At 36.5% G+C, this 27,849-nt stretch overlaps 1 protein-coding gene and 1 non-coding gene across 2 annotated transcripts in view; both read right to left on the bottom strand.

Annotated features, from left to right (window-relative positions):
- CCDC178 (coiled-coil domain containing 178) overlaps window positions 1–27,849 on the bottom strand; it is a 186,907-nt gene that overhangs the window by 143,553 nt on the left and 15,505 nt on the right. The window contains 8 exon segments of the mRNA XM_075415276.1: window positions 662–724; window positions 4,648–4,673; window positions 4,676–4,830; window positions 12,720–12,856; window positions 12,980–13,071; window positions 16,021–16,178; window positions 22,775–22,917; window positions 24,932–25,152. Of these exon segments, the coding sequence (XP_075271391.1) occupies window positions 662–724; window positions 4,648–4,673; window positions 4,676–4,830; window positions 12,720–12,856; window positions 12,980–13,071; window positions 16,021–16,178; window positions 22,775–22,917; window positions 24,932–25,152 (995 nt within the window).
- Window positions 8,674–8,744, bottom strand: TRNAG-CCC (transfer RNA glycine (anticodon CCC)). Its single transcript has one exon. It is a non-coding gene; the product is annotated as a tRNA-Gly (tRNA).

Raw genomic sequence — 27,849 nt, 5'->3', positions numbered from 1 at the left:
TACAACAGTTTGAATATGACCATTTTCCATGCTGTTGCAGAAGACAGCTGACAGAATCCATCTGCCAAAGGATGGATATAGATGGAATACCACTTTTGGTGGTGCCAAACCTGAGATTTCAGCCAGAAAAGCTGAAGATTTATCAACGCTTGCCTGAGGATGGTTGAAAAGCATAACTGAAGTCCAGAAGAAAAGAGATACATTTGACAATTGAAAAAGGAACACCAAAGCGTGTTGTGTGAATTTAGTAATTCACATCAGGAGAAAATAAATGGTATTAGGGCCTCCCTATTTTACATATGCATGTGTCAATATAAGGTATGGTAAGGGTCTGAATGCATTTTCTACAGAAACTGAAGAAAAATATACAAATTCAAATGATAATGTCACTGCATATAGGGATTATTACTAAAGGTTTTTTATCTTTTAAAGCAAACTGGAAATTATTGTGAATAACTGGGATACAAATAAAATGTTTCATGTTTTCACAAGTATTTCAATCTTCCTAGCTGTTAAACAGCAGCCATCGTTACCTAGCAAAACCCACTAGCCTTCTATGTGAGTTGTTCACAAGGTACTCGAAGTTAATTCATGTCAGGAAGCAAAAAGAAGGTAGAAAAATAATTTAGATTTTAAGTAAAATGGTTACTGTCATGTTTACCTGAATCATCTTCCAAACTCCTTTTTGATCTTGAATTTGTTTTTCAAGATTCCACTCCGAATTCTTCGGAAAAAAAAAAAAGCCACACACAATGCATAAGAAAACAAGTGTATGGACAACAGCAATGAAAATTTAACACTAACATCACAGTAAAGACGAGCATAACTTTAAATTCTTTTCTCAAGTATGATAAAACTATGTTAAAAAGGAAATTCCAAGTCTCAGGCACAAGAGGTAAATAAATGTAGACTATACTATGAGAAAAGTAACAATATTTTCTAGATTTAATGTAAGTTATTTTCGGTAGCTTAAAATAATTAAATACACGAAGAAGCGAGCTGGCTTACCTAAATGGATACTGAACATGAAATGTTCAAAATTTCAAAATCTCCATCTTCTATATTTTATATAATGATACTTTTTTTTTAATTTGTAGTAAAAACTGAATATGTTTTAGCCCTTTCTTACATCACTATCCTACTCATATCACTTCTAGGATAACAGTTATACAGCACATTATTATAGTTTCTGCCTTGGAAACCTCTCATTTAATGTATATCAGATTAGCAGACCATCATAAGTATACCTGATTACAATATAAGTCAAACCCTAATTAAGGCTTTTTGTTTCCTTTCAGGTATATTTAGGGAGTGGAAAACTTTTAGTTTAAGCAAAACTAGACACAGCATGGCCAACAGCAAAGTAAGAAATGGACTCAATCAATCCTATTATTGAAATGTATTTATTCAAGAGGTTTTATTCACATTCATTGTCTGCACTTTGGAAATGGATATGCCATCAGCACTTGGAGAGGGAGGTTCCCATGTAAGGAGGTTATAAACATCTCCCAGATGCTACATAGATAAGAAAACACAAAAACAGGTGCCAAACATCCCCATATATTCTCAAATCCCAAAGTTTATTAGGAACTTCAAGGAAACAGAAGTGACAGAGATCAGCGTTTATGTGGAAAACACACATCCTGTAATCAATGAGTAAAAGCCTCTTCTTCCAGATGAAAGTTTATACATTTGCTCCAAGGATAACTCCAAGCAACAACTCGTGCCCATGCCACTGCCCTCCCCCTTACACCTCTTTGCCCACATACACATTTAGTGTATCTATCATCTGAATCAAACTCCTGAGCCTATTAGATGAACTGTGGCATCTGGACTACTTTCTGAAATGCAGCAACATTTTGAATGACTAAGGATAACACTTGGTGATTGCATGAATGTATTTTTCACTCTATTCAGTAGCCCAAGGATAGAGTTTAACTGGTGGTTACAGATAGATACTTTTTTCAGACTCACCAGGGGGTAATTGCTCTCACAGAATACCAGCAGAGACCAGGTAGTCAACTATAAATTGCACCTTCATTTATATGATCCTTGACAAAATTCACCACTATTCAGCTGTTGCTTAGGGAGTGAGGTATCTTAGCTTCTGTGCACTCCATTCACACTAACTTTTACCTTGCAATTAGCTCTTGCAACTGGTCACCTTCTCTGTGTGTCTTCATGTGTGTATGTATGCTTTAAATTATTATAAGCACAATGTTTTTGCTAATTCATGGTAATTAAGACTGAATACAGCAGTGCTAACTTCAAGCTGTTGACTGAATGGTCATTATGCAAGAGGTGGAATGGAGATATTAATTAACAAGGGCACTGAAGCAACTTCAGTGGTGCTGGAAAGCAACCTTAACTGCTGGCAGGAACACTATTTAGTAATGGCTTCATGCAGAAGTTAAGTTGTCCCAACACGTAAACCAGAATACCTACAGAATGAAATTCCATCTCTGACCATTGTATAGTTTTGAGATACATTTCTGACCGACTACATGCCCAGGATGTTCACACTAACTATGACTTGAGAAGAGAGCTTAAGGAACAAAACATCCAAAAAGTAACACTGTAGTCAAATTTAAAAAAAATGAATTTTTTTAAAAATTCGTGGAGCTTATTAAAAACTTTATGTGGAACAGCTAAAAAAGTAAGTAAATGCTTGCAAGCCAGTTGGAGATTACTTACAGATATCGTACTGGAGGCTCAAAGCACATGCAAGCGAAGATATGACAGACACTTTGAAAATACCAAAAAGAAAATCAATGCCACTGAACAGAAGAGAAGCTATTAGCAGCAAGACAAAAAATTGAAATTGTGTCTAAAAAAAGGAAAACAGGAAAGATCCTGAACTTTGTCGATTTAAAATCTAAAAATACCATCAGGCAAGCTAAATAAAAGTTTTTGGAAAAACCTGCAAGGGACATAAAACAAGTCCTTTTCCAAACACATCTGACAGGAAGCCTGTTAAAGACAACAAAAAGCCAACACATGATCAGACGCACTTAAAAGTGACAGACTTATCATGAAGCACTCAGAAAACAGAATATGATAGGGGAAAAAAAAGCCCTAAGAAACAAACTTGTAATATGAATTATTACAAAAAAATAATTAGCTGACACTTGGAAAATTTGATGCATAGGAGAGGAATCAGCATGATTGGGAAGCAGTGCCTCAAAATTCACCAGCTTTCTGAATGATTTCAGAAGTATGTGGAGAAGAGATATCTGCGTGATACAGTGTACTTGGACTTCTAAATGGTATTTAATAAAGTATTATATGAATGCCTCCTTAACTAATTTCCCATGAGTTTAGCATAAAAGTCCTCACATTAGTATATAATGCATTTAAAGACAGAAAATAGTGCTTGGTAAATTTATATACAAACAAGACAGAAAAATCATACAACCTTAGGATTAAAACATATGCCTACAAGCCAGTATAATAAAAAGACAATTTACAGGACAAAACTACACGGTGCAATTTCAGGTATTGCCAGGAATATAAATTTGATTCAAGAGAAGTCAAGCTGGCACTATGAAAGGCCTTAACAAACACAAAACTGACTCACTCCTATTCATTATGAAAACAGTTCTAAAGTTTCCTAGCTCACGTTTTACGATTTTTCATCTTGGCTCTACAAGCTTTTTAATTGGCTCTGTTTTAAATCACATCCAACAATTCCTGTTTTCAGAAGCAGAGTCTGGTATTTGGACATACCTTTGCCTTTGGCGAGCAAGTAGGTGAACAGGAAGGCAGGAAGCATGCGGAGTGCCTACTATACCAATGCATATTATAACCAGGAAAATGTTATTAATGTTCTTAATTTTACTGATTACGAGTTCGGAAATCCTAAAACTATTACAGAACATAAAACTGTGAAAACCTTTCCTTCCATCCTTCCAGGCAATCCACACTTTACACACAGCAGAAAATCTCTAGTGAATAATATGCAAAACACCACTTACATCACTCTGGTATAAAAAGACCCTTAAAAATTCCCCGTATTATTTTCTTTCTACATTTCTGAATGCTGAATCTTACACCCTGCAACAGCACTGATCCTAAAAGACATATGTATATGTACAATATTATTCATTACGAACTATGTAAAGTGAAAAGTCTTGCAAGTCTTGTAAGCCTTCATAGTCACGGCAAGACTTCTACGGAAGGGAGAATTAAGATTTCAATTCTAGATAACTAATGATATCCACATGATAATTAAATAATTATTCTAATGTAGTATTTCATTTGCAATGGTTACATTTAACATCAAATAAAATTATACCGAGTTATGAATTCTTCTCATCACTTAGTTACTTAAAGAATGAGATTGTTATTTGTTAGTCTTAATTTCATATCACCTAGGAATAACAAAATCTTTGTATGGTGGAGAATATTAACGTGTAACTTCATTTTTTAGCCTGCCATTACCTGTGGCCATTTAGTAACCAATTTATTTTCTCTTCCACAGACTACTGTTATTTGCTATTTTTCAAGTGTTTTAAAATACACAGTTACTATCATAAGTTTTAAATTATTATTTTTTAATATTAGGTTGCTTATAAAACAATTCTTTGACATAAAGACAATTATTTTTGATTCTTCCATCCTAAAAATAAAATTAATTAAAAAATTTACCTTGTAAGACATTTCTTCTGCAGTTTGTTTTTTTTTAAGTCCTCACACTTTCTTTTTTTTTCACTGCACGACAATTCAGTATTGCAGAGATCTTCATTTAGTCTTCCTATTTGCTGTTCAGTCTTAAGCATGCTTTTACAGATAGTTTCAACCTCTGACTCATATGCCTTCTTTATTCTTGAACTGTTGAAATAAAATAGCCTATCTTACATTTTGTTTTATAAAGTATATTAATTGAAATAAAAGTAAACCCCATTATTAAATAAGTAAAGCTAAAACATTTAAAAAATCAAAAGCTGTACTTTATCATCCTGCTATTTGATGCCGAATACACCAGGCTCTTCCTCAAAATTTAAAGTCTCTTTATTCATGTGTATAAGCCCTGATAGTTCATTGATATCAAAAGACTACAAGTATCCATTTTTTTGTTTTGCTATAATCTGTACTGTTAACCTGTATCATAGAATCACAGAGTGGCTGACAATGGAAGGAACTTTCTGGAGGTCATGTGGTCCAACTACCCTGCTCAACCAAGGCCACCTAGAAACAGTTTCCCAGGATCATGTCCAGATGGCCTTTGAATATCTCCAAGGATGGAGAACCCACAGCCTTCGTCGGCGCCTGTGCCAGTGGTCAGTTACCCTCACAGTGAAAAAATGTTTCCTGACACTCACAAAGAACCTTCTGTGTTTTGATTTTTGCCAATTGCCTATGGTCCTGCCACTGGGCACCACTGAAAAGAACCTGGCTCCATCCTCTTTGCATCTTCACTTCAGGAATTTATATACATTATTAAGATCCCCCCTGGGACTTCTCTCCTCCAGGCTGAACAGTCCCAGCTCTCTCAGCCTTTCCTCATAGGACAGATGCTCCAGTTGCTTCATCATCTTCATGGCCCTTTGTTGGACTCTCTCCAGCACATCCACGTCTCTCTTGTACTGAGGAGCCCAGAACTGGAAACAGTGCTCCAGGTGTGGCCTAACCAGTGCTGAGCAGAGGCGAAGGATCACCTCCCTCAACCAGCTGGCAGCACTCCTCCTAACGCAGTCCAGGATGCCATTGGCCTTCTTTGTGGCAAAGGCATATTGCTGGCTCCTGTTCAATTTGGTGTCCATCAGGACCTCCAGGGCCTTTTCCGCCAAGCCGTTTTCCATCTGAGTGGCCCCCAGCATATATTGGTGCCTGGTGTTCTTCTTCCCCAGGTGCAGGACTTTGCACTCCTCCTTGTTGAACTTCATGAAGTTCCTGTTGGCCTAATTCTCCAGCAGCATGGCCCTCCAGTGTATCAGCTATTCCCCGCAGTTTGGTGTCATCAGCAAACTTTCTGAGGGTACACTCTGCCCCATCATCCAGATCATAATGAAGAAAAACAGGACTGTACCCAATATTGATCCCTGGGGTACACAACTAGCTACTGGGGTACACCGCTAGTTACTGGCCTCCAATTTGGCTTTGCACTGCTGATCACCACCCTCTGGGCTTGGCAATTCAGCCGGTTTTCAATCCACCTCAGTCTGCTCATCCAGCCCGTACATCAACAGCTTGATCTATGAGTATCTTAATGGGAGACAGTGTTGGAAGCCTTACTGAAGTCCAAGTAGACACTGTCCACTGCTCTCCCCTCATCTACCAGGCCAGTCATTTTACCATAGAAGTTTATCAACCTGGTCAAGCACGACATGCCTTTGGTAAATCCATGCTGACTACTCCTGATGACTTTTGTATCCTTGTGAAATGTGTCTGGAAAATGGTTTCCAGAATTAACTGCTCCATCACCTTCCCAGGGACTGAGGTGAGGCTGACTTGCCTGTAGTTCCCTGGGTCCTCCTTCTTGACTTTCTCGAAACACAGGAATGACATCTGCTTTCCTCCAGTCCTCAGGCACTTCTCTCAGTTGCTCAAAGATTATTGAGAGTGGCTTCACAATGACATCAGCAAACTCCCTCAGCACTCGTGGGTGCATCCCATCGGGGCCATTGGACTTCTGTACATCCAGTTTGCTGAAGTATTCCCTGACCTGATCCTCTTCCACCAAGGATATGTCTTCCTTGCTCCAACCTTTCCCTCTGATCTTTGGGACCTGGGATTCCTGAAGGCTGGCTCTTGCTAGTAAAGACTGAAGCAAAGGTGGCATTCATTACTTCAGCCTTTTCCATGCCCTGTGTCGTCAGGTTCCCTACCTCATTCAGCAATGGGCTCACATTTTCCATAGTCTTCCTTTTATGATTATATGCACTTATAGAAACCCTTCTTGTTGCCTTTGATATCTCTTGCCAGATTCACTTCCAGTGCTTTGGCTTTCCTAACTGCATCTCTGCACGCTCAGTGTCTCTGTATTCCTCCCAGGTTACCTGTTCCTGCTTCCACTTTCTGTTGGCTTCCTTTCCGTGTCTGAGTTTTGCTGGGAGCTCCCTGTTCATCCATGCAAGCCTCCTGGCATTTTTACCTGACTTCCTATTCATTGGAGTGGACTGCTCTTGAGCTTGAAGGAGGTGATCCTTGAATATTAAATAGCTTTCTTGGGCCCTTCTTCCCAAATACAATACAAAACTATCAATTTTGGATGAGAAGAAAGTGCCAAGAACAGCCCTTTTATCTGAAAGTGTTACAACTGGTCACAGAGTCTCAGTTCATCTATCTTATAATAAATGACCATGTCTAGGGTACTTCACACCGGTGCAGTGGTACAGGTTAATAATACAGCTGATTAATTCAAATTCCTAAGTATGTTGCTATTCGCACCATTCTTAGGTCACACAAAACAATTTCATTTATTTGCACAGAAACAAACTTTCAGTAGAAGGGAACTGTTTAGCAGAAGTGAACTTAAAATACCATTTGATTAGACTGCTGGATTACACAGCAAAAGCCAAACAAACTAAATAAAAAAAAACCCTACAGGTAAACATTGATATTGCTTTGACTGACAGAATACAACTTCTGTATCATTGGGACTTAAATATTCTTCAATGGAATGTTTCTTTGTAGAAGAATGGGATCCCTGAAAAATAAACTGTTACTACCTCTGAGTATCTGCTGAATGAGAACGATAAACCTAAATGCTATTGCAAGGTTCTTCACAGGATATACAGCATTGTTTCAAGTACTTCATCTGTAAACCCACAACAGATTGGTACTGATCACACATTTCCTTAGCTGAAATAGTGGCCAGAATATTTCTCTCAAAGATCAGATCCTTTACTACAGGGTACGATTTGCTTAAAGAAAGGAAATATAATTTACCTTACAAAACCCAAAGATTTGTACCTGCACAAGGGCTAATGTTCATGGATTATTCCATACAAACACACATACACACTATGTGCATTCCTCTCTCAGTGCATGTGAACTGCTTGTTCCTAAATACACAGTCTACAGACAGCAGTATTTTCTACACAGTGCTTGAAAAAACTGTAAGACAGTGCAAGCCCAAAGCAACTTAATTTCCCTTCCCAAAATTCAAGTAACATAGAAACACAAAGCAAGAGAACAGATTACACTGCCTGTACGCATCTTGACAAACTATACCTAACACATAGCAGCTGCTGGGTTAAACTACAACAATGCATTACAATTGCCCTTTTTCTATCAAGAGATTGTCCATAGCTAGACCCCAGTTACTGTGATTCCCAAGCAGCTGACCAATCTGATGGAGACAGGAACTCAGTCCTAATAGAACCTAAACCGCAATATGAAAATATAAAATGCAACCCAATCTAGTTGAAAATGTCCCTGCTCATTGCAGGGGGGTTGAACTAGATGAGTTTTAAAGGTCCCTTCCAACCCAAACTATTCTATGATCTTTCCCAAACACAAAATACAACCTAGAGGCTTCTGCAATGTCACACACCTGTAAAACCCTGCGTTTGGAGCTATGACTGACTGATTTACATAAATTCACATACAACCATTTTTGAAAGATATTGCAGGAGGTGTAATAGCCCTACCAAAAAACTGAGCAGCTCAGAATGATCTGATTACTTTAGAACTTGTAGGACTACAGCTGCTGCACAAATAAGACTGTGCTGCACCAGCCGGGAATCGAACCCAGGTCGCAAGAATGGGAATCTTGCATGATACCACTACACCACTGGTGCTTCCCTGTAATCTATGCAGTAATAAAATCACCTGGGGCTTCCCCAGGGTGCAAAGTGCTGCATAGCCAGTTTAGACAGGATACAAAGGATTCCTAGCCTTTTTGCTAAGCTGCTGAGACAAAAGAATCTTGCATAGATCTAAAACATGTTGTTCCCTGTGAATTAAAACACTGGATCTACTACAAGGATGTCAGGAAAACTAGCCGAGAGTACACATGTGAATGGCCCAAGTCTTACCCAGATGATAATGATCAAGGTTGTGTAGGGATGGGGTCAGAAACAAATTACCTGAAGAAAGTAACACAAACTCTAAAATACTGACAAAAGGTCACTGGGAAATTAACTAATCACTTTCCCTAGGGAAGTTTTGAAACAGCCAACACTGGAAACCCTAAAAAAATATTCATCTGATTGTTTGTTAAAATGGGTATAAGTATAGCTAAACCATCTTTTTTGGAAGGTAGTGACTAAATGGCCTCACAAATTCCTTCCAAAACATCTATGCTTATAAAAAGACTTAAATATCGAAATACCAAAGACAAAAGAGCAATTCACCTGAACAGTGCAAAGCAGATCTGCAGATCTGTGCTGTATCTGGAAAGAAATTAAAGGAACCAAACAATGACTGTTCCACTCCAGTTTCCTGTACCTTTCATGTGGAGCAAAACCGTTTTGTGTATACAAGGCTACCCATGACTCTGGAGGTCAAAACACTTTAAGCACGATGCAAGAGGAACATAAATATTCTAAGCAGAAAAGCAAGTGGACTACAGCTGAAAGAAGAACTATGGTTCTTTGGTGCATGAGTTCCCTACTCAAGTCCATGTGCAGATGTTGAAAATTTTATCACAGCTTCTGCAGCTTATTCAGAAGCTCTGTTCCCATTTGAGAAGCATGGTAAGTTCCTGATTTTTCTTTCCTTAAGCCTTCATATATTTGGTAACTGTGCACAGCACATGGATCTGGTATTTTTTGATCTACTAGTACTTGTAAGATATACTCAGACACTACATATGAGGTCAAATGCACCGTTTTTCCGCAGCTTCTTTCATCCAAGACGTTTAACATACTATGAAGGAAAGGCAACACAGATGGGGCGTGAATGTTCATATGGACAACAAATCCCAACACATTCCAGTAATCGGAACATTCTCCACACACAAATACTTGTTTGCATAAACTTTGTATTTGAGATCCTTCAAAGTTCAATCACAAGTTACCTGGAGATAGGTCTTGGAATACTTTGGGAAAAAATTACTTCAGAATCATTTTGCCAAAGGCAACGCTATTTCTGGATGCCTCTGCACAGCACTCAGTATCAGTGTGTGTGAAGATGTCCTCATCAATGCCATCAATACAATCTGAAGTACACTTCTGATTATAAAAAGCAGGCCTGCTTCAATGGTCTCACAGAAGATACTGAGAGAATATGACATCCATTTTACAAAATGTAGCAGGCAGAAGTCTCTCTCTGTCTCATATCGAGAACTTTTTGAAAGTTTTAGATCTCTGTGAGAAGAGGTAAGGATTTTACATTTATTGACAGGAAAATGTCTATACGCTGGATTAAGAAAACTTGTAAATCAACTGCCTGGTTCATGTAATAAGGTAATTTGAGAAGACAAACACAGTAAACAGGGGATCAGATAACACCTTATGGATGTAGTCAAGAAGATTCAGTAGTGATCAAGTCAGAAATCAATTAAAAGGTGTCCCCATCATGGTCATGAGTAGTAAGTAGAAGTCTCGCTATGAAATGGGACCCTTAGTAACAGAAAACATCTTCCCTAATTTCTTCTGATCTGTGTGATGGAAAAGCAGAAAAGAGATTTCAGCAGTCTGGGGATGGGAAGAGACTACCATAAAGCGAAAATAGAGGAGCTGGCTAGCAACCAAAACCCCTCCAAATCTAGTAAGAAAATGAACATTATAGTAACATAAAAATCTTTGACCTTTCTGACCATTTAGTCCATGTTGCTAATCACATATTAACAAAGAAATCACTTACTAAGAAATAGTAAGATGAAACTAGTGAGAAGTAATGAGGAACAGGATGGTGAGAAAAAAACAGCCAACAGATGCTCCTCTAGTTCCATGCACGTGTATAAAGAGAGCTACAGTCTGGAAAATGGCAAGATATTGGTTAACAAAACTGTTTCAGACAGGTGGGCATAGTGAGATGTTAATGACCAGTCCAATCTTTCTTTGAGGATATTTCTGAGCAGCAGTGAAGTTCAGAAAAGGTATGGAATCCCCTGGACAGGTTTACTGGGTCTGGCTCAGATGGAGTTAACTTTTTTTATAGCAGCCCACATGGTGCTGTGTTTTGGATTAGTGGTTAAAACAGTCTTGGTAACACACCAGTGTTTTGGTTATTGCCGAATGGTGTTTGCACTTTCTTTTTTCCACTCAGCCACCCCCTAGTAAGTAGGCTGGGGGTGGGCAAGAAGTTGAGAAGGGACACAGCAAGGACAGCTGACCCAAACTGGCCAGAGGGATATTTAATGTCATGTTGAGCAATAAAAACGGGGTAGGGGAAGAAGGAGGTGAGGTTTTTTTGACTTCTTAGGTGGCCATTGCTCAGAGACTGGCTGGGCATTGATCTGCTTGTAGGAGGTGGTGAATGATTGCTTTGACATCCCTTGGGTGTTGTGGTTTCCCTCCCACATACCTATTACCCTGTCTTTACCTCAACCCACGAGTTTTTTAGATTCTAAAATTTAAATTTAGATTTTTCTAGGATGACTGTAAAATTTTAGTGTGCAAGATGGTCTCACGTAACAATGCTTCCCAAATCTGTTTTCTGAGAACTTGCCTCTCTCTCCTGATGTTCCGCATTTGCCTGTACATGTTCTTACAAATCTGAGTTTCCTCTTTCAGCCTACCAGTTCATACTTCCACCATAGGCAAGAACTCTCTCCATTGTCTTACATGTATGATGAAATAAAAGTTTTAATCAATCAAAAAAGATGTCAATGAAATTGAAAATAATAGATTTGTAAAGCTACAGCACTAAGTCTAAAATGTTCTAATAATCCCAGTAAGTAGTTCCATCAACATTAGAACTAATGAAGCCTGGTTTCCTACCCATTTGTGTCCTATCGTTGATTTACTTTGGTATGTAAGGTATGAGCTCCAACTTGGAGTGTTACTAAGGAGTATGCACATACCTCCTCCTCTCTTTCATCTTTTTATCTCCTCCCTTTTCCCACATCTCCTGTATGGAATTTTTGGGGTCTAGTAAGGAATGTGTTCATCCTGACATCTGTATTCAACTCAGTCATCAATTTCTACAAAACTTATAAGAGTCTAGTTATTTTCAAGAGCTTTTCTTTTCAGTTGACTTTGCTGAAACCAGACAATAAAATCCAAAGCTACTGTGGGGATGAAGAAGATAACCTGTCAGGTACATAAAAACAGCATATGTCTAGTGTCCAAAGGAAGAAGGAACCAAAAATTAATTATATTTGCTGTTATATTATAAATGTATTGAAAATGTTATGTACAATATAGTTTAAAGAATAGCTACTTGCAATCAGTAAACTGAGGAGCTACAATAGATGTGTGCATACAGTCTTACAAGAATTCAGACAAAACAGAGAAAAATAACATTTCAGATTCTACATTTTTAACAACTGTATATGAAAAAAATACAAATAAAATTTGTAAAAGTTTTTACCAAAATGTTTTGGGGACTGAGGTTTCTGCTAACATACAGAGAATTTCAGAATCTTCCTCATTTTGTTTTATTTTAATTGTCAAAGCATGTGTTTTGTCTTTTGCAGAATTTTAGTTATTTTCCTTTCAAGAGACAGGCAAAAAAGTTCGATGATAGATTTCAGCCTGAAGTGATTTTTAATTATTGTAAGGTTAAATTACAGATAGACTTAAAATAACAGCGAGGTTCACTTTTATAGGCATGCTTTCAGTGAAAAAAATAATGCTTGCTTCCTATATTTATAGTGTAGGTATTACCTATTTCCAGATTTTTGCAAAAACTCTTCATTTTCTCCCTTAAGTTCTTCGTTTTCACATTTCAAAATGTCCAATGCTTCATTAATATTGAGAAGCTTTAGTCTTCTATTCTGTAGATCACTTTTCCTGGTCGATTTCTAATGAACATTAAAACATTCAGACACCATTAGCATAAGCTGAAAGTATTTCAGGCCAACACAAAAAAATCCAGCATGCAAGCATTTTTTACTTCATTTCTATAAAAACAATAAAAAACTTACTAATTCTTCCACAGCTTTAATCACTTCAGAAGAAGCATGTGATTTTTTTGTGCTCTCGTCTCCTTGGGCAGCTATTCTGTTATTCAGATCTTCTATCTAGAAAATATTTTGTGAAGTAAGTAACACAAATATCTCCTATATTTCTTTGTAATAATTAAACAACACATCTAAAAAATAAATCTAAAAGGAAGGCAATTAAACAATAACTAGAAATATTTAACGCTATATTATTCATATGCACATAGCCATTGTGATGTATCCTAGAAGAATCTTTAGACTTCACAGTATCAGTAAGCACACACTCAAAGGCTGCTAACTCATACATGACACGTCGTATAATTAAGCAGAATACCTGAAGTTCCTCTCAGCCTCAAGATTTTCCTTAATATCTCAATACACCTATTTACTTAATACAGATTCATATAGAGATTCAACGATGGATCAATCACTGGAGGGTAAGGAAAATGAGGATGTTAGGGAAGCAAGCATCTATAGGATAAGGAAAACATTTAAAGTGGCTTTAGATCGACAAAGGCATACCTGCTCACATTGAGCCTCATGAACTTTGTTCCCTTCACCTCTCCTTCCTTTGCAGAGGCTGAAACAACATAGATGTCCTGGAAGAACTTACCCTTACAGTCTCCATAGAGATCTGGGTCTAACTGGAATAGGACCAGGCAACAAACGCATCCAAGCAGGATCAGGGTTGATACGGATGTTAGCATAAGGGTAGAGAATACATGTGGGAAGGTCAGGACAGAATTAGCACACAGGTGCTCTAAATGGCATGTAATTTCCTACTGCTACCTCAAGAATCTGATGAAGAGCAGGTTTACATAAGATACTTTGTGACTATGTCCCAGTAGCTAAGGAGGCAAATAATACAGGCTTTGTCTTGTTATCTTGTCCAGAATGTCATAGCTCTGTTGTACTTCTCTAGGATTTTGCTGATTGTCCTTGTATGGCTGTACTTTCCTAACTAGCTGGGGACTGAAGGTCCTAACCTCAATGGTTAGGGATTCTAAAATATGATTTGTGAGGAAAAACTGCAAAGAAGCACCTTTACTAATCTAGAAAAAGGAGACAAAAAAGAAAATTTCTAAGTTTCTCAATATGTAAAATATTCTAAGAAATATAGTTCAGGGGAAGTGTGGGAAAGACACAGCGAAATTGGTTACATCTACAGGGCAAAAAACCCCAGTAAATTAAGTATGAGCAAAATGTCCCAGTTTTTAAATTGCCAGTACATGGGAAAAACACAATTCAGAAATGCTCTTCCCTCTTTCAAGATTTTCAGAGCAAACATTTTGACAGGAATGACCTGAAATACTGCCATATTGTGCAGGTAATTAATGAAGACCAAAGAAGAAAGGAGGAATAGTTAAGTATGAGATTGATCTTACTAGAAGGGTTTCTTCCAATATTTAAAGAGCAAAGCCCATACAGATACAGAAAATGGATTTAATGCATACAGATATCTTTTGTAATGCACATCTGGGTAACAAAAAAACAAAAAAAAGGAAAACTCAGAGTTGTCCTTACAGTGTCAAATGTTGTAACACTCCTAATAGGTCATATACAAAATGTAAAAAACAGTATGAAATACAACGAGGGAAAAAAGCCAGGAAAAAAGATGAAGAAAAATACTACTTCAGTAATTCTGTCTTCAAGTTTGTTGATGTATGTGACAATTGTCATGTTATAATTTGGATCCCATTCAAACCCCACTGAAGGCACTGAAAATAATCTCAATATTTTCCCGATTCCCACAATAACTCCATTATCCAGTAATATTTCTATGACGATCACAAGTATCACTTTGAGCTTTCTGAAAATCCACTATTATTTATAAAGATCTATTGAGTTAATTGGTTTAGCCACATGTTTGAAGGACATGACATTGACAATAACAGATGAGCTTTATGCTAAACTTAACTCTGGCTCACCTTTACCATACACTAATCAAACCAAAGGTGTTCACCAAGAGGAGCAGTTGCATGCTCCACCTTATCCCTGTTGCGCTTTTCTCTCTTTAGTTTGTGTTGGTCTTAACACCCAAGTAGAAGCTACTGAAGTATATCGGGTCAGGGAAACCCAGCTGGAAACATACCCAGAAAGAAAAAAAAAACAGGTTTACTAATAAGTATTGGCTCTATTTGACAATACTGTTTTTCTAGATACCAGTTTGTAGCAATTGGTGGTGCCAACAACAGGAAGAAAACTTTACTTTTGCAGGGGATGTGCTTTGGGGTCTTTTCGTAAGTTCTGGGAATGCTTCGTAGATTCAGCTTCTCAGAAATACTCTATCTAGATTCTGGATTCCACTGGATCCTTAGCAGGACCTGGCTATCTAGATCCACAAACCACACAGTACTGGGCATGTACCAGACTATGAATTTCATACTTTATTTATACACACATACACACACACATACATAAGTCCATATAAAAAAAACCCACAAGTTTTGTTGTGGGCATCTAAATCCTGTTCTACGTATTTTCTACTGGTTCCACATATGGAACTGTCAATTAATTGAAAACTCCTACTGCCAACTACAACAAGTTTTTGAAATGAATGCTAGACAAATATAGCAGAAAAGCAGAAAACAGAGGAACTTTAAGTAAAATAGGGTATCACTCTGCATGCTGTAAGAGTGCATCACACGCCATCTCAGGTCAAAAAATCTACTAATTCAAGAGACCACTTACACTGTCCCACTAAATGTACACTTTTTTCCAGACGATTTAAGAAGATAAACAATATTAAGCAGATATGCACCCAATAACAAAAAATGTCCAGGTCACTTACAGGAATGGAAGATGGTTATCACATTTTTAATAAATAAAGCTGAAAAAGAATACTACAACAGAAGAATGAACATAGGAGTTCTATAGAATCTACCACTTTTTATTTTTAAATCAGTATTTGTATTTTTACTTTTACAGGGGATCTTAATTCTTAAATAACAAAATATTCAGGCATTCATGTACTTTTCAATAAAAGATACTCATTTACTTGCATGTTTATAAATATTCAAGACTCACTTTGCTGTTCCAACATTTTGCATCTTCCTGGATTTCTGCTATTTGCTTCACTAACTTCTCAAGGTGTTTTTCATCCTTTATAATCTTCTCCTCTGTTTCTTTTAACTTCATACAGTATTCGGTCCAAATAAAATCAGAATGCTTTAACTCATTCCTAATAGAAACACACACATAGTGAATCAATCTATTTGGAAATGTTCCAAGGTAGTCCCTCTCCATAAAGGAAAATGTAAAGCAGATCTGAATTAGTAAAGATTTATTTTGATTTTCTACTACATTTCTTGAACAGGTATACATGAGAGAGTTTCAAAATATCTGCCCTGGCAGGTTCATGCAATTTCAGCCAGCTATCAAAACTACTCATGCTACCAGTTCACTTGCACTTAAACAGTCTGCCAACATTACAACTTCTAACTGGGCCTCTCAACAGATATTGGTATAGTTAAGCGCAAGACTTTGTTTCACACCTCACGTTAATTAAACAAAACAGGAGTCAACTTCTTTCTCTGCTAGTGGCTGAATCTAGTTCAGAGCCATCTTCACTTAATCCACTGCACTGTCATCTTGTGGAGAAATGTTATTTGTGAAGAAAATTTTTTACTGACATCTATTCCTCATGTAAAAAGGAACTTGCAGATAGTAGGCGAGGTCAAAGGAGGGGATAAGGACTTTGCTTTCACTCTGAATAGCAGATTTATCAGCGTTATGAGAAGGAAAACTGCCCATAATTACAGAAAGAGATAATAATAACTACAACAATCGTCAGGAAAACACTCCCACGAGACACTGTTAGGCCTCATTATAGACTGTACACAGGCTTTTTGTCACAGCTGTGTATGAGAATGGATTTGGTCAAAGGCAGAAGAAACAGAGGGACATTAGGTTAAAATTTTACAATGACTGTTGGTGCTTATCCATTATTTTTACTATTGTTGCAGCAGACAGAAAAGAGGAGTTTCCCCCATGCTCCTCAAAGAATTATCTTGGTCAATAACATACTCTGAAGCATGCCTTAAATGGCAAAATAAATCCACCGCAGGAGAACTAAAACCAACAGTAGCTGAATTTTAGAGACATCTACTGCATTACACTCCAAATAAAACCTGAACTAGTTTTGCATACTTAAACACAGTAAAACAACAGAAAACAATAATGAAGAGACTTCATCACTAATTCAAGAGCTGTTCCTACAAGATTATTTAATAGACACTCTTCCTTTATTTGCCTCCAAGATTTCTATCTAATGATAGAGAAAAGACTTATCTTGCAAAGTCACATTCCAAATGTCACAGAATATATATAACACAAGCGTGAAGCCTAACACTCTGAAGACCTCTACTGTTTTAGGTCCCACTACCCAAGAAAGAAATATATAAATGATACTTGGAATTCTTCTAATGACAAACACGTAACAGGCATAGACTGCAATTTTCTTCTCATATTACCTATCAGCTACAACTTTCTGAGTACAACCTCACAGAAAAATACAGTACTACCAGCCACAGCAAATATGTGTACAAATAAGAGACTGTGCCGTGTGATGCACTCCAGCCTCAGCATTTTGAGTTTCATGCAATCTTGATCATTTTCTCACTGATGGCACTGAACATAAAGGAAAGAGTATCAGCCACAGAACGGTCTTTCAAGTCTGTGCCATCACAAATCTGTCTTTCTCACACCTATCAATACCACATGTTATTCTAGCCCTCCTCAGATGGCAGCTGAAGGGTCTACTTTCACTGGAATGTAAGTATGACTTTAAATTACCTGTCTAGAAAATGGTTGGGGAAAAAAAACCCAAAACAAACTGATACAGTAGGCAAGATAAATTAATTTCTTCTCTGAGGGGTAGAAAAAAGTCTTCTACTCAACTTTTTCCCATAAATGCTGCTATTCCTAAAAACACTTGCATCATTAGCATTTTTAGTTTAATTTACATTCACACAAACAAAACAGGTTGCACAACGGCCTACACCACTGTCAAATAGTATGAACAGGAAATCACCTAACTAGGTGAAACAGAAAACATACATGTTATATTTCTATCAGTATAGATGATGAATTTCCAGTTATTAGTTACCTATTGCCATTAGCATGGGGATTTTACCTACATTAGGACTTGTTTCAAAAGAACAAAGAGCTCCTGTAAAGCAATTTTAACTTCAGAACAAATGTTTGTTACAGGAAAACACCACACTTTCTTTCTTGCACGTGAAACAATTCAAGAGCCTTGATTTCCACCAAGACTACAAAAACAAAGCAGGAAAACTGCGCAACTGCTAAGCAAGCCAACAGCTGTGACACAGTGACAGAATTCTAAATGGAACTGAACAAAAACCTGCATAAAAAGGCTATTAAAAAGTGAAGTAGTCAGAAGGCAAGATGAAAAATTCTAATACTAATGAAAAAGTGCAGAAGTAACATTAAGCAATCAATTTTCATTGAAAGAATAGGTCAACAGCATGGTGTCTCAAAATCCTCTACCTGTTGCTTTGATATATTTACAGATGATATGAAAGGGCAAGGAGTAGTGAAATTAAAAGTCTGTATATAATGTAACTACAAAGGCAAGGCCAAAAAGAACTAAGAAACTTAAGAAAAATTTCAAGACAAACTAAGTAAGTGGGGAACACAACAGCATGTACCATTTAGTGTCCATACTCAAAAGAAGTGTAAGATCAAAGAATTAAGTACACCTTAAAATTCCAAATTAACTATCATATCGAGAAAGGCAGGTACATATTTCCACAAACACTCAGAAAGTCAACTCAACATTTAGCACAGTTAAAAGAAGCTAAGAAGGTGTTCCATGAAGTAAGATATAGGATGAAAAATATTGGAATAAAAAACGAGAGTAAGCTGTCCCTGTTAAAGTCACTGACATGAAGGTGGTGAGGCACTGGCACAGGTTGACCAGAGAAACTGTGGATGCCCCCTCCCTGGCAGTGTTCAGGGCCAGGTTGGATGGAGCTTTGAGCAACTGGTCTAGTGGAAGGTGCCTCTGCCCACGGCAGGGGGAGTTGGAACCAGATAATATTTAAGGTCCCTTCCAACCCAAACCATCCTATGGTTCTACGATTGTATGACACGGCTTAATCTCGAATACTGTTTGCACTACCTTTCAATCTATTTCAGAAAAGTATATTACAGAAGTGAAAAGGAGTCAGAGGACACCCTGGAAAGGTCATAAAGTACAGAAGTCTTCTGCAAGCACAGTGAAAATAATGTAAGTTGCTTTAGAAAACAAATAGGAAGAAAGAACAAAGTAAAAATCCAAACTCACAGAGGAAATAGGCTAGTGAAGAAGGATCACAATACACAGCAATATTTATCATCACGTACATCTTAAGGCTCAGACTCCCAAACTACAGCAATTTGTCTACAAGAGGACAACAGCAAATCGCTGCTGACCACACTTCGTAAATAGGAATTGATAAGGAATAAAGTTTAACAGTAGGTATCTGCTGGAATAGTATTAACAAAAAATTTAAAAAAAGGGAAATCATATACTTTTAACATTATCTATTCTGATATCACATGATAAAATCACCTCCAGCAATGAATCACTATAACCATTGCTAACAATTCTTCCCAGCAGCTAGTAATTCAGACAAGTTGACAGAACATTAAATAGGCCAGTGAAACACTAAACTGATTTGCAAAGTATCTGAATATATACTAATAAAACACACTACATTTTTGGTGATACTTCTTACTCAGGACCTAATCTTTCTCATAATTAAAATCAACATGAGGTTTGCAAAGAACTTTACCAGTTACAGAATCATGTTGTTTGATTTCTCTCAGCTGGAACCCACGGAGGAGCAAATAAGCATTTGATCAGATCATCTCTATACACATATTTAAGCCATAATTAAAATTCCAATCATTGTGAAGACACTGTTAAGCTTGCATTCACAGGCTCATATCCATCAAAAGTAAGTATTATCTCCTACTCTTCACACACCTCTTCCTTTGTTTAGACACACATAGTGACTTTAATTGGAGAATCACATGGTAATTTCCAGAAGTCACTCCAGCTTTGACAAATGTTTGTATTACAGAATTCTGGTCTCAGGTTTTGCGTAATAAAATACTTTGGTTTTAGCTATATTTCTGACTACAAATTTAATTTTCATATACTACTATTCTTTCCAGATTGCAAACTAGGCTCTGAAATGAAAGCTGAGCTTTAGTTAAGTAAACATTAACATGTTATCTGTGAATCTTTTTAATCTGAGAGGAAATAAAATAAAATTAGCATAAATACCTCTAAATATAGTGTCAAAATTATCCTGAACTCAAGAAAAACAAGGCCAAGAACTTCACTGTAAAGGTTAGAATCTAAAAAGGAAAAAGTCAAGCATGCTGACAAAAGAAACAAGTCAGCGACATTTATTCCTCCAGTATTGCTAAGCTACCCATCTTACAGAAAATTACATTTTTTTATCCTACACTGAGTTATATTTACTGAGACATAGACAGTTTGGATCTCATTACAAGTGCACAGGCACTTTATGAGTGCAAGACTGGAACTTCTTGAGCAGCACCGTCATTTGAGCAAATGCATGTTACCCAGGACGCCTCCTGCTCCCATATTAAAGTATAAACACATTACAGGAAGAGCTACGATCCTTCTTTAATTCTGCAGTTTAGTGCCAATGGCAAAGAGATCCACAGTGATACGGTATCTTAAAGAAACAGGATTATTGCATCTAAATAACCTTCCTTTCTTCAAGAATGTGTCAGTAAGGTTTCTAAACCAGCTGACTGGCAAGCACAGATCTCCCTAGATAGCAGACATCAGAAGCACCAGTCACATTAGCCAAAGTAATGATTTCCTGAGGTTGACATCTACCCCAAAATACACTGTAAGAGTGCTCTGTTCTGCAAAAGTCAGTGTTACTTTGCACTGCAGGCTTAACAACTTGTAAGATTCTGAGGCAGGCAGTAAGAACTCCTTCTTTGGGACTGAAAAAGGTGTTTCAAGTTCCTGAGCACTGATCATTTTTTGAAATAAAGTTGCCAAGATGCTATAATCTAAAGAAACTGGAAATGATACAACCAACCGCCATTATTTAATCAGGTGTAGCTCTTTACCATGGCCTACTGAGCACCATAAACAGTGTATGGAAACAGACATCCTGCAGTAAGAGAACTGCAGTGTCTTAATTTTTAAGAGAAAGAATGATTGTAGAAGAGATAAGGCACTAACTTGAGACTATACATGGATCTTTAGATAACAGACACCCTTATAAAGCCCTCCTTTCTTGAAAAATTAAGAAATTCTGTAACTAGAAACTTCTCTTCAGCTCTGTAGTTGCTCCTTTACTGCTTTAAGTAAACTAATGAAGCTAACTCTATAGTGAATTCTCATGAGAATGATCCTTGAAAAGAAACAGGGAATGGGAGTTAGGTGGGACAGTCCCTGGCAATGGTTTTGCTACATAGGAAATTAACATCTACTGAAATGAGGTTAACAAGGACACGAATTTGCACGTACATCTCAACCATTAGCATTAGTCTTGCTGTCTTCAATGAAGCACCAATGAGCAGGACAGGTTTACAGCCACTACTGTACATCAGGCACTTTCTAACATCAACCCTCTGGAAATCCAAAAAAAGTATATACTGTCCCAACTCAGGTAGTACACAGTACAACTTGAATTATGGAATTGCATATAAAAACCTAGTGAGTCTAGGTAGCAGTGAATGAATAGGATGGACCAAATTTCATGACTTACTACAAAATCCATATACTCCATAATTGCCACGCACAGTTTTTGAAGTACCTGATATTTGAAGAACAGTTGCTGTCACATTGCTGTGGTAGGGAAACATCTGTTACTGCCAGTAAGGTTATCTTGAAAATTTACTGATGTCTTTCAGTCACACCTGTAAGCTTTCCTTATCTCAAGTGAAAAAGAGCCACTTCAGCACTTGCTACTCTGCCAAATAAAACCTATGAACTCGCCACAGGCGTTTGCAGCCAAGTTGAGCACAACCTCGTAGCAAACATAAAAGTACTTGGTATTCTTGTTCTTTGGCATAGTTATTCTTAGTGCTGACTTGGTGTCTGTATGTTCAGTGACAGAAAGGAGAGATTAGTTGTCAGTCACTGGCCATTAGTGTTGTCCTACTGTTACTATAACTCTATTTGATAATTTAGGGGTTAATAACCTGACAAGAGGTTACAGCGAGGAAACTGCAACATAAGTCACTGCCATGAAGAAGCCACCTTGCAATTCAATAAAGTTATAGTAATTTTTTTTGTTTGCTATAATAAAGAAAGACCAGGTATTTTGATAAGTTCAAAAGTACGTGTTATTGGCTAAGACTGTTCCGGTTAACATGCAAGTTCAAAATTAGGTTATAATTATAATTATGGTACTATGGTAAGTGCTGATGTTCATTGCAAGTAATTTGTGCAGTCAACAAGAATGATAGCAAAAATTTTTGTCAAAGGGATCAAAAATTCATGAGTAAGTAAAGTAAGGTAAAAATGGCAGGCTTTAGGAGTTGATTCATGGAACTTTGAATTTGGGTATATTTCTGGACATCATACCTTCCTTATTCTGCTAATGCAAGCTCAGACAAACAAGGCAAACACTTCTTTTATATATAAACCTATTAATTTTAATTTTACAAAGATAAGAACTTAAAATTATTTGTAAAAGCAAATTTTCAATAGCTTGATTATCACTGTTACAATGAACAGAACTTTATAATACCATACTGAATAGCTCTTACCTGTATTGACTCAGTAGCACCTCAGCACATTTAATTTTCTCATACATAGATTTTATCTTCTTTTCAGATTCTTCATGAATTCTTTTAATTGTCTTTTGGGTTTTCATGAGTTCACAATGAACATCACTATGTATTTTTGATGCCTAAGAAAATAAAACAAATTTCCTGAAAAATGTTATATGAAAATCATGCACAATGTTTAAAACAAAAAATAATTTCAAGATTTGTCTGATTCTTTGCCATTTAAAAATTGATATTTAAAGCTGAAGTAGTACTTTGTGATGTCATATAACTCAACAACAAATTCTGCATGGTCTGCAATAGATACAATCCTAGCAAAAGACAACAAAATGTGTGTTGTGAAATTGCATGACATAAAGAAATGTCAGCAACACGTCTTTCTTTCTGTTACAAAACTTTGAAGTTATTGCAAAAAGGTGGCTACTTCCATGGGAAGATAGTGACCTCTGGAGCAGAAAGAAAGAAATAATGTTGAAAGAAGCCACAGAGGTTTCACCCAGTAATCTGACAGAATCATTACTTAAACATCTCCTAGAGGATGTGCAAGCCTGGCAGTCACCTATGTAAAAAAGCAGCCTGAGACAATGCAGACAATGAACACAATTTTAAATAGTATAAACAGTATTGGGACGCTCAGTTCTTGACAATTCTCAAATAGAGATACGCATTTGTCTACTGTCTCTGCTTTTTAAAACATTACAAATATAAACAAATGACACCATTTAACATCTTTATTATAAAGTAGCACTTCACTGCTCAATCTGGTTCTCTGGATACTAAAAGCTAGAGATTAAAAATTAAATAATTGTTTTAACTGCAAAGAAAAGTAAGTATCAGCTGTTTTTTAAGACCAAAAAAACCAAACCTCAGCAACAAACAGTATATAAGTTAGAGCACAATAAAAGTTATAAACAATTTATTTGACAATTAGAAATACTGTTGAAATGAAATACATAAATAAGTTGCAGTAATATCCAATCTGTCTTCTCATGATATGTAGCGTCACTTTTTGGAAAGAAAGAGAAAAATTCCTCTGAAAAAAAGTATTTATTTAAAATAGTCTTTAGAAGAAAAAAATACTTTAAGTCTAATTAATTCCTGAGTTGTAGTACATCTAAATATTTTAACTGCACACAATATATGCTAAGACATTAACAAGAAAAAAGGATACAAAATAAAAACCAAAATAACCAACTTGATTTTGGTAGCCAGTGTTTTGAACATACCTCACAACACTGATAGAACTGAGAGCTCTTTCATAGATCAGAAATAATTCCTTATAATTCTCATATTATTTGTGTAATAGGCAATTAATTCTTTAATTTTAGAAGTATTTTGACATAGTGTTGAATCCTCAAAATATGAGATCAAAATAAAACAAATTAAAATAAAAAATATTTATTAAGGATCACCTACAAACGAAAGACCATTCTGAGACTGTAAGTACCCTGAAAAAGAGATTAATCTCTAGATTTGTATTTAAAAGTTACCATTGAAAATATATAGAAAACACAGTGACTAGTACTAAAATCTGTACTTGAAGTAACACAGTATCCCTCCCTTTTTAGACATCAATTTTAAGCTACCTACACCTTTGCTACACTTTGATCATTCAGTCTGACATTATACACATTAGGAATTTATTATCAAGAAATAATAAATTATTATCAATATTATTATCAATAAATACCATCAACAAATAAATTAGTAAAAATGTACAACAGCACTTAAAAAGAATTAAATCTTACAAACATTTTTTTGACAGATTCTAACAGCTCCGTATTCTGGAACAAATGCTGATGTCTGTGAGAAATCTGAGAAGAATCTATGTAAATATCAGGTATGTGCCTTCTACCTTTCCCGGGAAAAATCCCACAAGAAATCAACTTACAAAGTTAGAATTAAATTCCATAGATGCTTAAGAGACGTTTATTAAAGGCCAACAGCATTATTCTCTCTGGATTCTGTCTGCACTGAGCCTGTATGTAATGGTATGGGCACATAATTTGCAGTCTTTGTGTACAACAATTTAAAACAGACTTCGGTACTTCCAAAAGACTGCTGTTCTCTAAAAGGGTATGCACCTATGCGGCAGAAAGATTCTAAAAGAAACATCTTCGTGTTGTTTGTATTTACCTTTTCATAAGCCAGTAGCACATTCTTGACAGCTCCACCCTCCAGATTCAGCTGTTCTTCCAGCAGAGGGCTGTGTTTCTTCATGAAGTCTATATCCTCCTGCAGCTTTCTGTTGACTGCTTCTGTCTCCAGGATCTGGTTTTGTACCTGTCGCAGCTGACGGCTTTTACAATCAAAATGCCATTGTAGCTCCAAGGAATCTTGAACACACATTTCATATTCTGTTAAAAAGATAATTAATGTGAGTATCTGAGTAACACCTTGAATACCTGGTGAGATCAGGAAATACGTTGTCATAATACTAAGACTTGTAAAATTTTGCTGTAACCTGCTTTGAAGGCCAAAAGAGGACATTGGTTACAAAAGACATCACCAAGTATTGCATTAGCAGTGGAACTGGTTTTAAACTCATACTTAGTAATCCTGGAATGTAATTCAAGCAAATCTTCAGAGTGAGGGGTGGTTTTGTTTTTATGCAGGAAATTAAAACATCTGGCTTTACAGCATATCTAGAGGAGGCTACTGTAACACAAGAACAGCTCTACTGAGCTTCCTAGGCTCCAGCAACAGATCTATGTGGATGCAGAGGAAGAACAGGGTAAGTATAAATCCCACATCCTCTTAATATGCTAACTATTTTCAGCTCAGGGACACTTCTCAAACTAAATGTGGCTTCAAGAAAGCTAAACTGAAGACACAAACTCAAAGCCAACAAACAAAACATATTCATGTTGCCACACAGAAGTATGACAGTCATAGTTGAGGTTGCTGCATTTACCTTTCTGACTTCGCATAAAATTCCTATGGGTCTTTACAAGAAAATATGCGACTAGACCACTGGTTGCTGAATGACAACATATGTTCTATATTGCTCAGAAAAAAAAAGCCTTACTAGACACGGTGTCCTGCAACAGCTGATGTTCTATACAGAAAAATTATTGGTATGAAACTAGGGAAAATAAAGATCATCAGATAAGAAAAAAATCAGAAAATGTCTTGAGTAGTAAACTGCCATAAATTTGAGAGACAGACACATTTTACTGAGAAAAAAAGGCACTCTAGCTCTGAGAGTAGCTGTGGAATATTCAATGCAATCTCTTAACAGTCAATAAATTTTGCTGTGTTAACAAGATATCAATCACAAATTTACAAAATTATTATTTTATTGCTACTAAAAGTTAAAGAGACACTGTATGCGTAAGTGGCTTTTCTATTAAGCGATATCTAACATTAAAATGAACAAAATGTGTTTTACATTGGATTTTTTGTTCTATTTCAGAGAAGGTACTTTCTGAATACACATTATGTCACTGCAACTACCTGTGGGTGCTACAGGACATAGATGCAGCAGGAGCTAGCAATAATGGAAATCAAGGGAAGTCTGAAGAAATAACAGAATTCAGTGTCTACTCTGAATGGGTCATGCAAACTCTTAATTAAGAGTCTCCTAGGTTTGTAATACTTATATTAGGGATACTTATAACATCCTTGAGGGTCTTCCCCCTTTGTCCTTGATTTCATTTCAGCATAATTTTTGTCTTACAGATAATACTATGAAAAGCTATAATCCTGAAAATTAAAAATTTACTCCAAGGACACGATGTCATACTGACATAGCCCACTGATAAACCAAGGGAGAAGAGTTGGTTAATTTTCACAGCCAAACCTCATGCTGCTTTATTTTGCTTTTTCTGAAAAAAAAAAAAAAATACTGCATCATTGCATATATTAACAGAATTGAAAAATGTGTTAATGATATTCCACTGTTCCAAACTTTTGACATTTTTAGAGAATGCTAAACAGTAAATTAAAAGCAACAGGAATGTGCAGCAACATGCAAAAATTATTTACAGCTGCATCACTGTAGGCAAGTATACCAAAAAGTAAAAAGTAACATCTCTACAGCTCAAATCCTGAACTACTGTGCTGAAGAATGAAGATTATATTACCAGTCTTCACTTCTTGCAGTTCTTTGCTTCTGTAAAATTGACCTTTCCATTGCAAAGGATCTTCTCCTGAAAGCAGTTTGTAACCTGTCAATGAATTTTAATTCTGATTCTTTATTCAATCTCCTCCTCTGTTTCCAGGGCATCAGAAATTGTCCTTCAGAGGCAACTGCTTTTAAGGAAAGCAGTCTCTGCAAACTGGTAACACCTTAACACAGGTTTCTAGTTTCCAAGTCAAGAGTTACCCATTAGCTAAAACAAACAAACAAACATACACTGTTCTTATATACTGTTAGGGATGTGCACTATTTCACATTTTGCCTTCCTAGGGGAAAAAAAAAGAGACAGAAAGAGAGAGAGAGAGAGAAAAAGCATTTGAGACTAAACAACTCCCAGCTTGCCTCCACTGTACGCAGATTTTCACTCAGTGTTTACCCATCAGTAAACACAGTTATGGAGGACTCTCGCACTGTCACCATACTCTGGATTGTGAGGTGTTTGTCGAAGATCTCAGGGTGATGTGCACCAGTATATGCACTAGAGAACCAACTGTGATTTTATATTTGGGAACCTACTGTTAGAAATTACACAACTTTTCTGTAAGTTAAGGTTCAGACTGTACCTACTTCTGACCATGAGTCAGAAGACAAACTCCAAACTGCTGCTAAGTAGCCACTTTTTGTTTTTTCTTTTTGCTTTAATTCTATCATATAGATGCCAGTTCAACACAAAAGGTAATAGTAAACATTCTCAGAATCTGGGATTTCAAGAAGACCTATCAATGGTTACGTCAAACAATTCCTACTAAATATGTAAGTATTTTATTCAAGTTTATCACATTTTAATTTTTCTCAAAACGATTTTTTTTATTTGTGGTTTAATTTATTTTAACTTGAATACATTATTTTATAATTCTCTTTCAGCTTCTCATTCCTTGCCCCAAACTGATTATTTATTATCATCTTAAGAGTG

Source organism: Opisthocomus hoazin, chromosome 3 (assembly GCF_030867145.1).
Source record: "Opisthocomus hoazin isolate bOpiHoa1 chromosome 3, bOpiHoa1.hap1, whole genome shotgun sequence".
NCBI classification, from domain to species: Eukaryota; Metazoa; Chordata; class Aves; order Opisthocomiformes; family Opisthocomidae; genus Opisthocomus; species Opisthocomus hoazin.
This window is presented reverse-complemented; position numbering and strand designations above follow the sequence as displayed.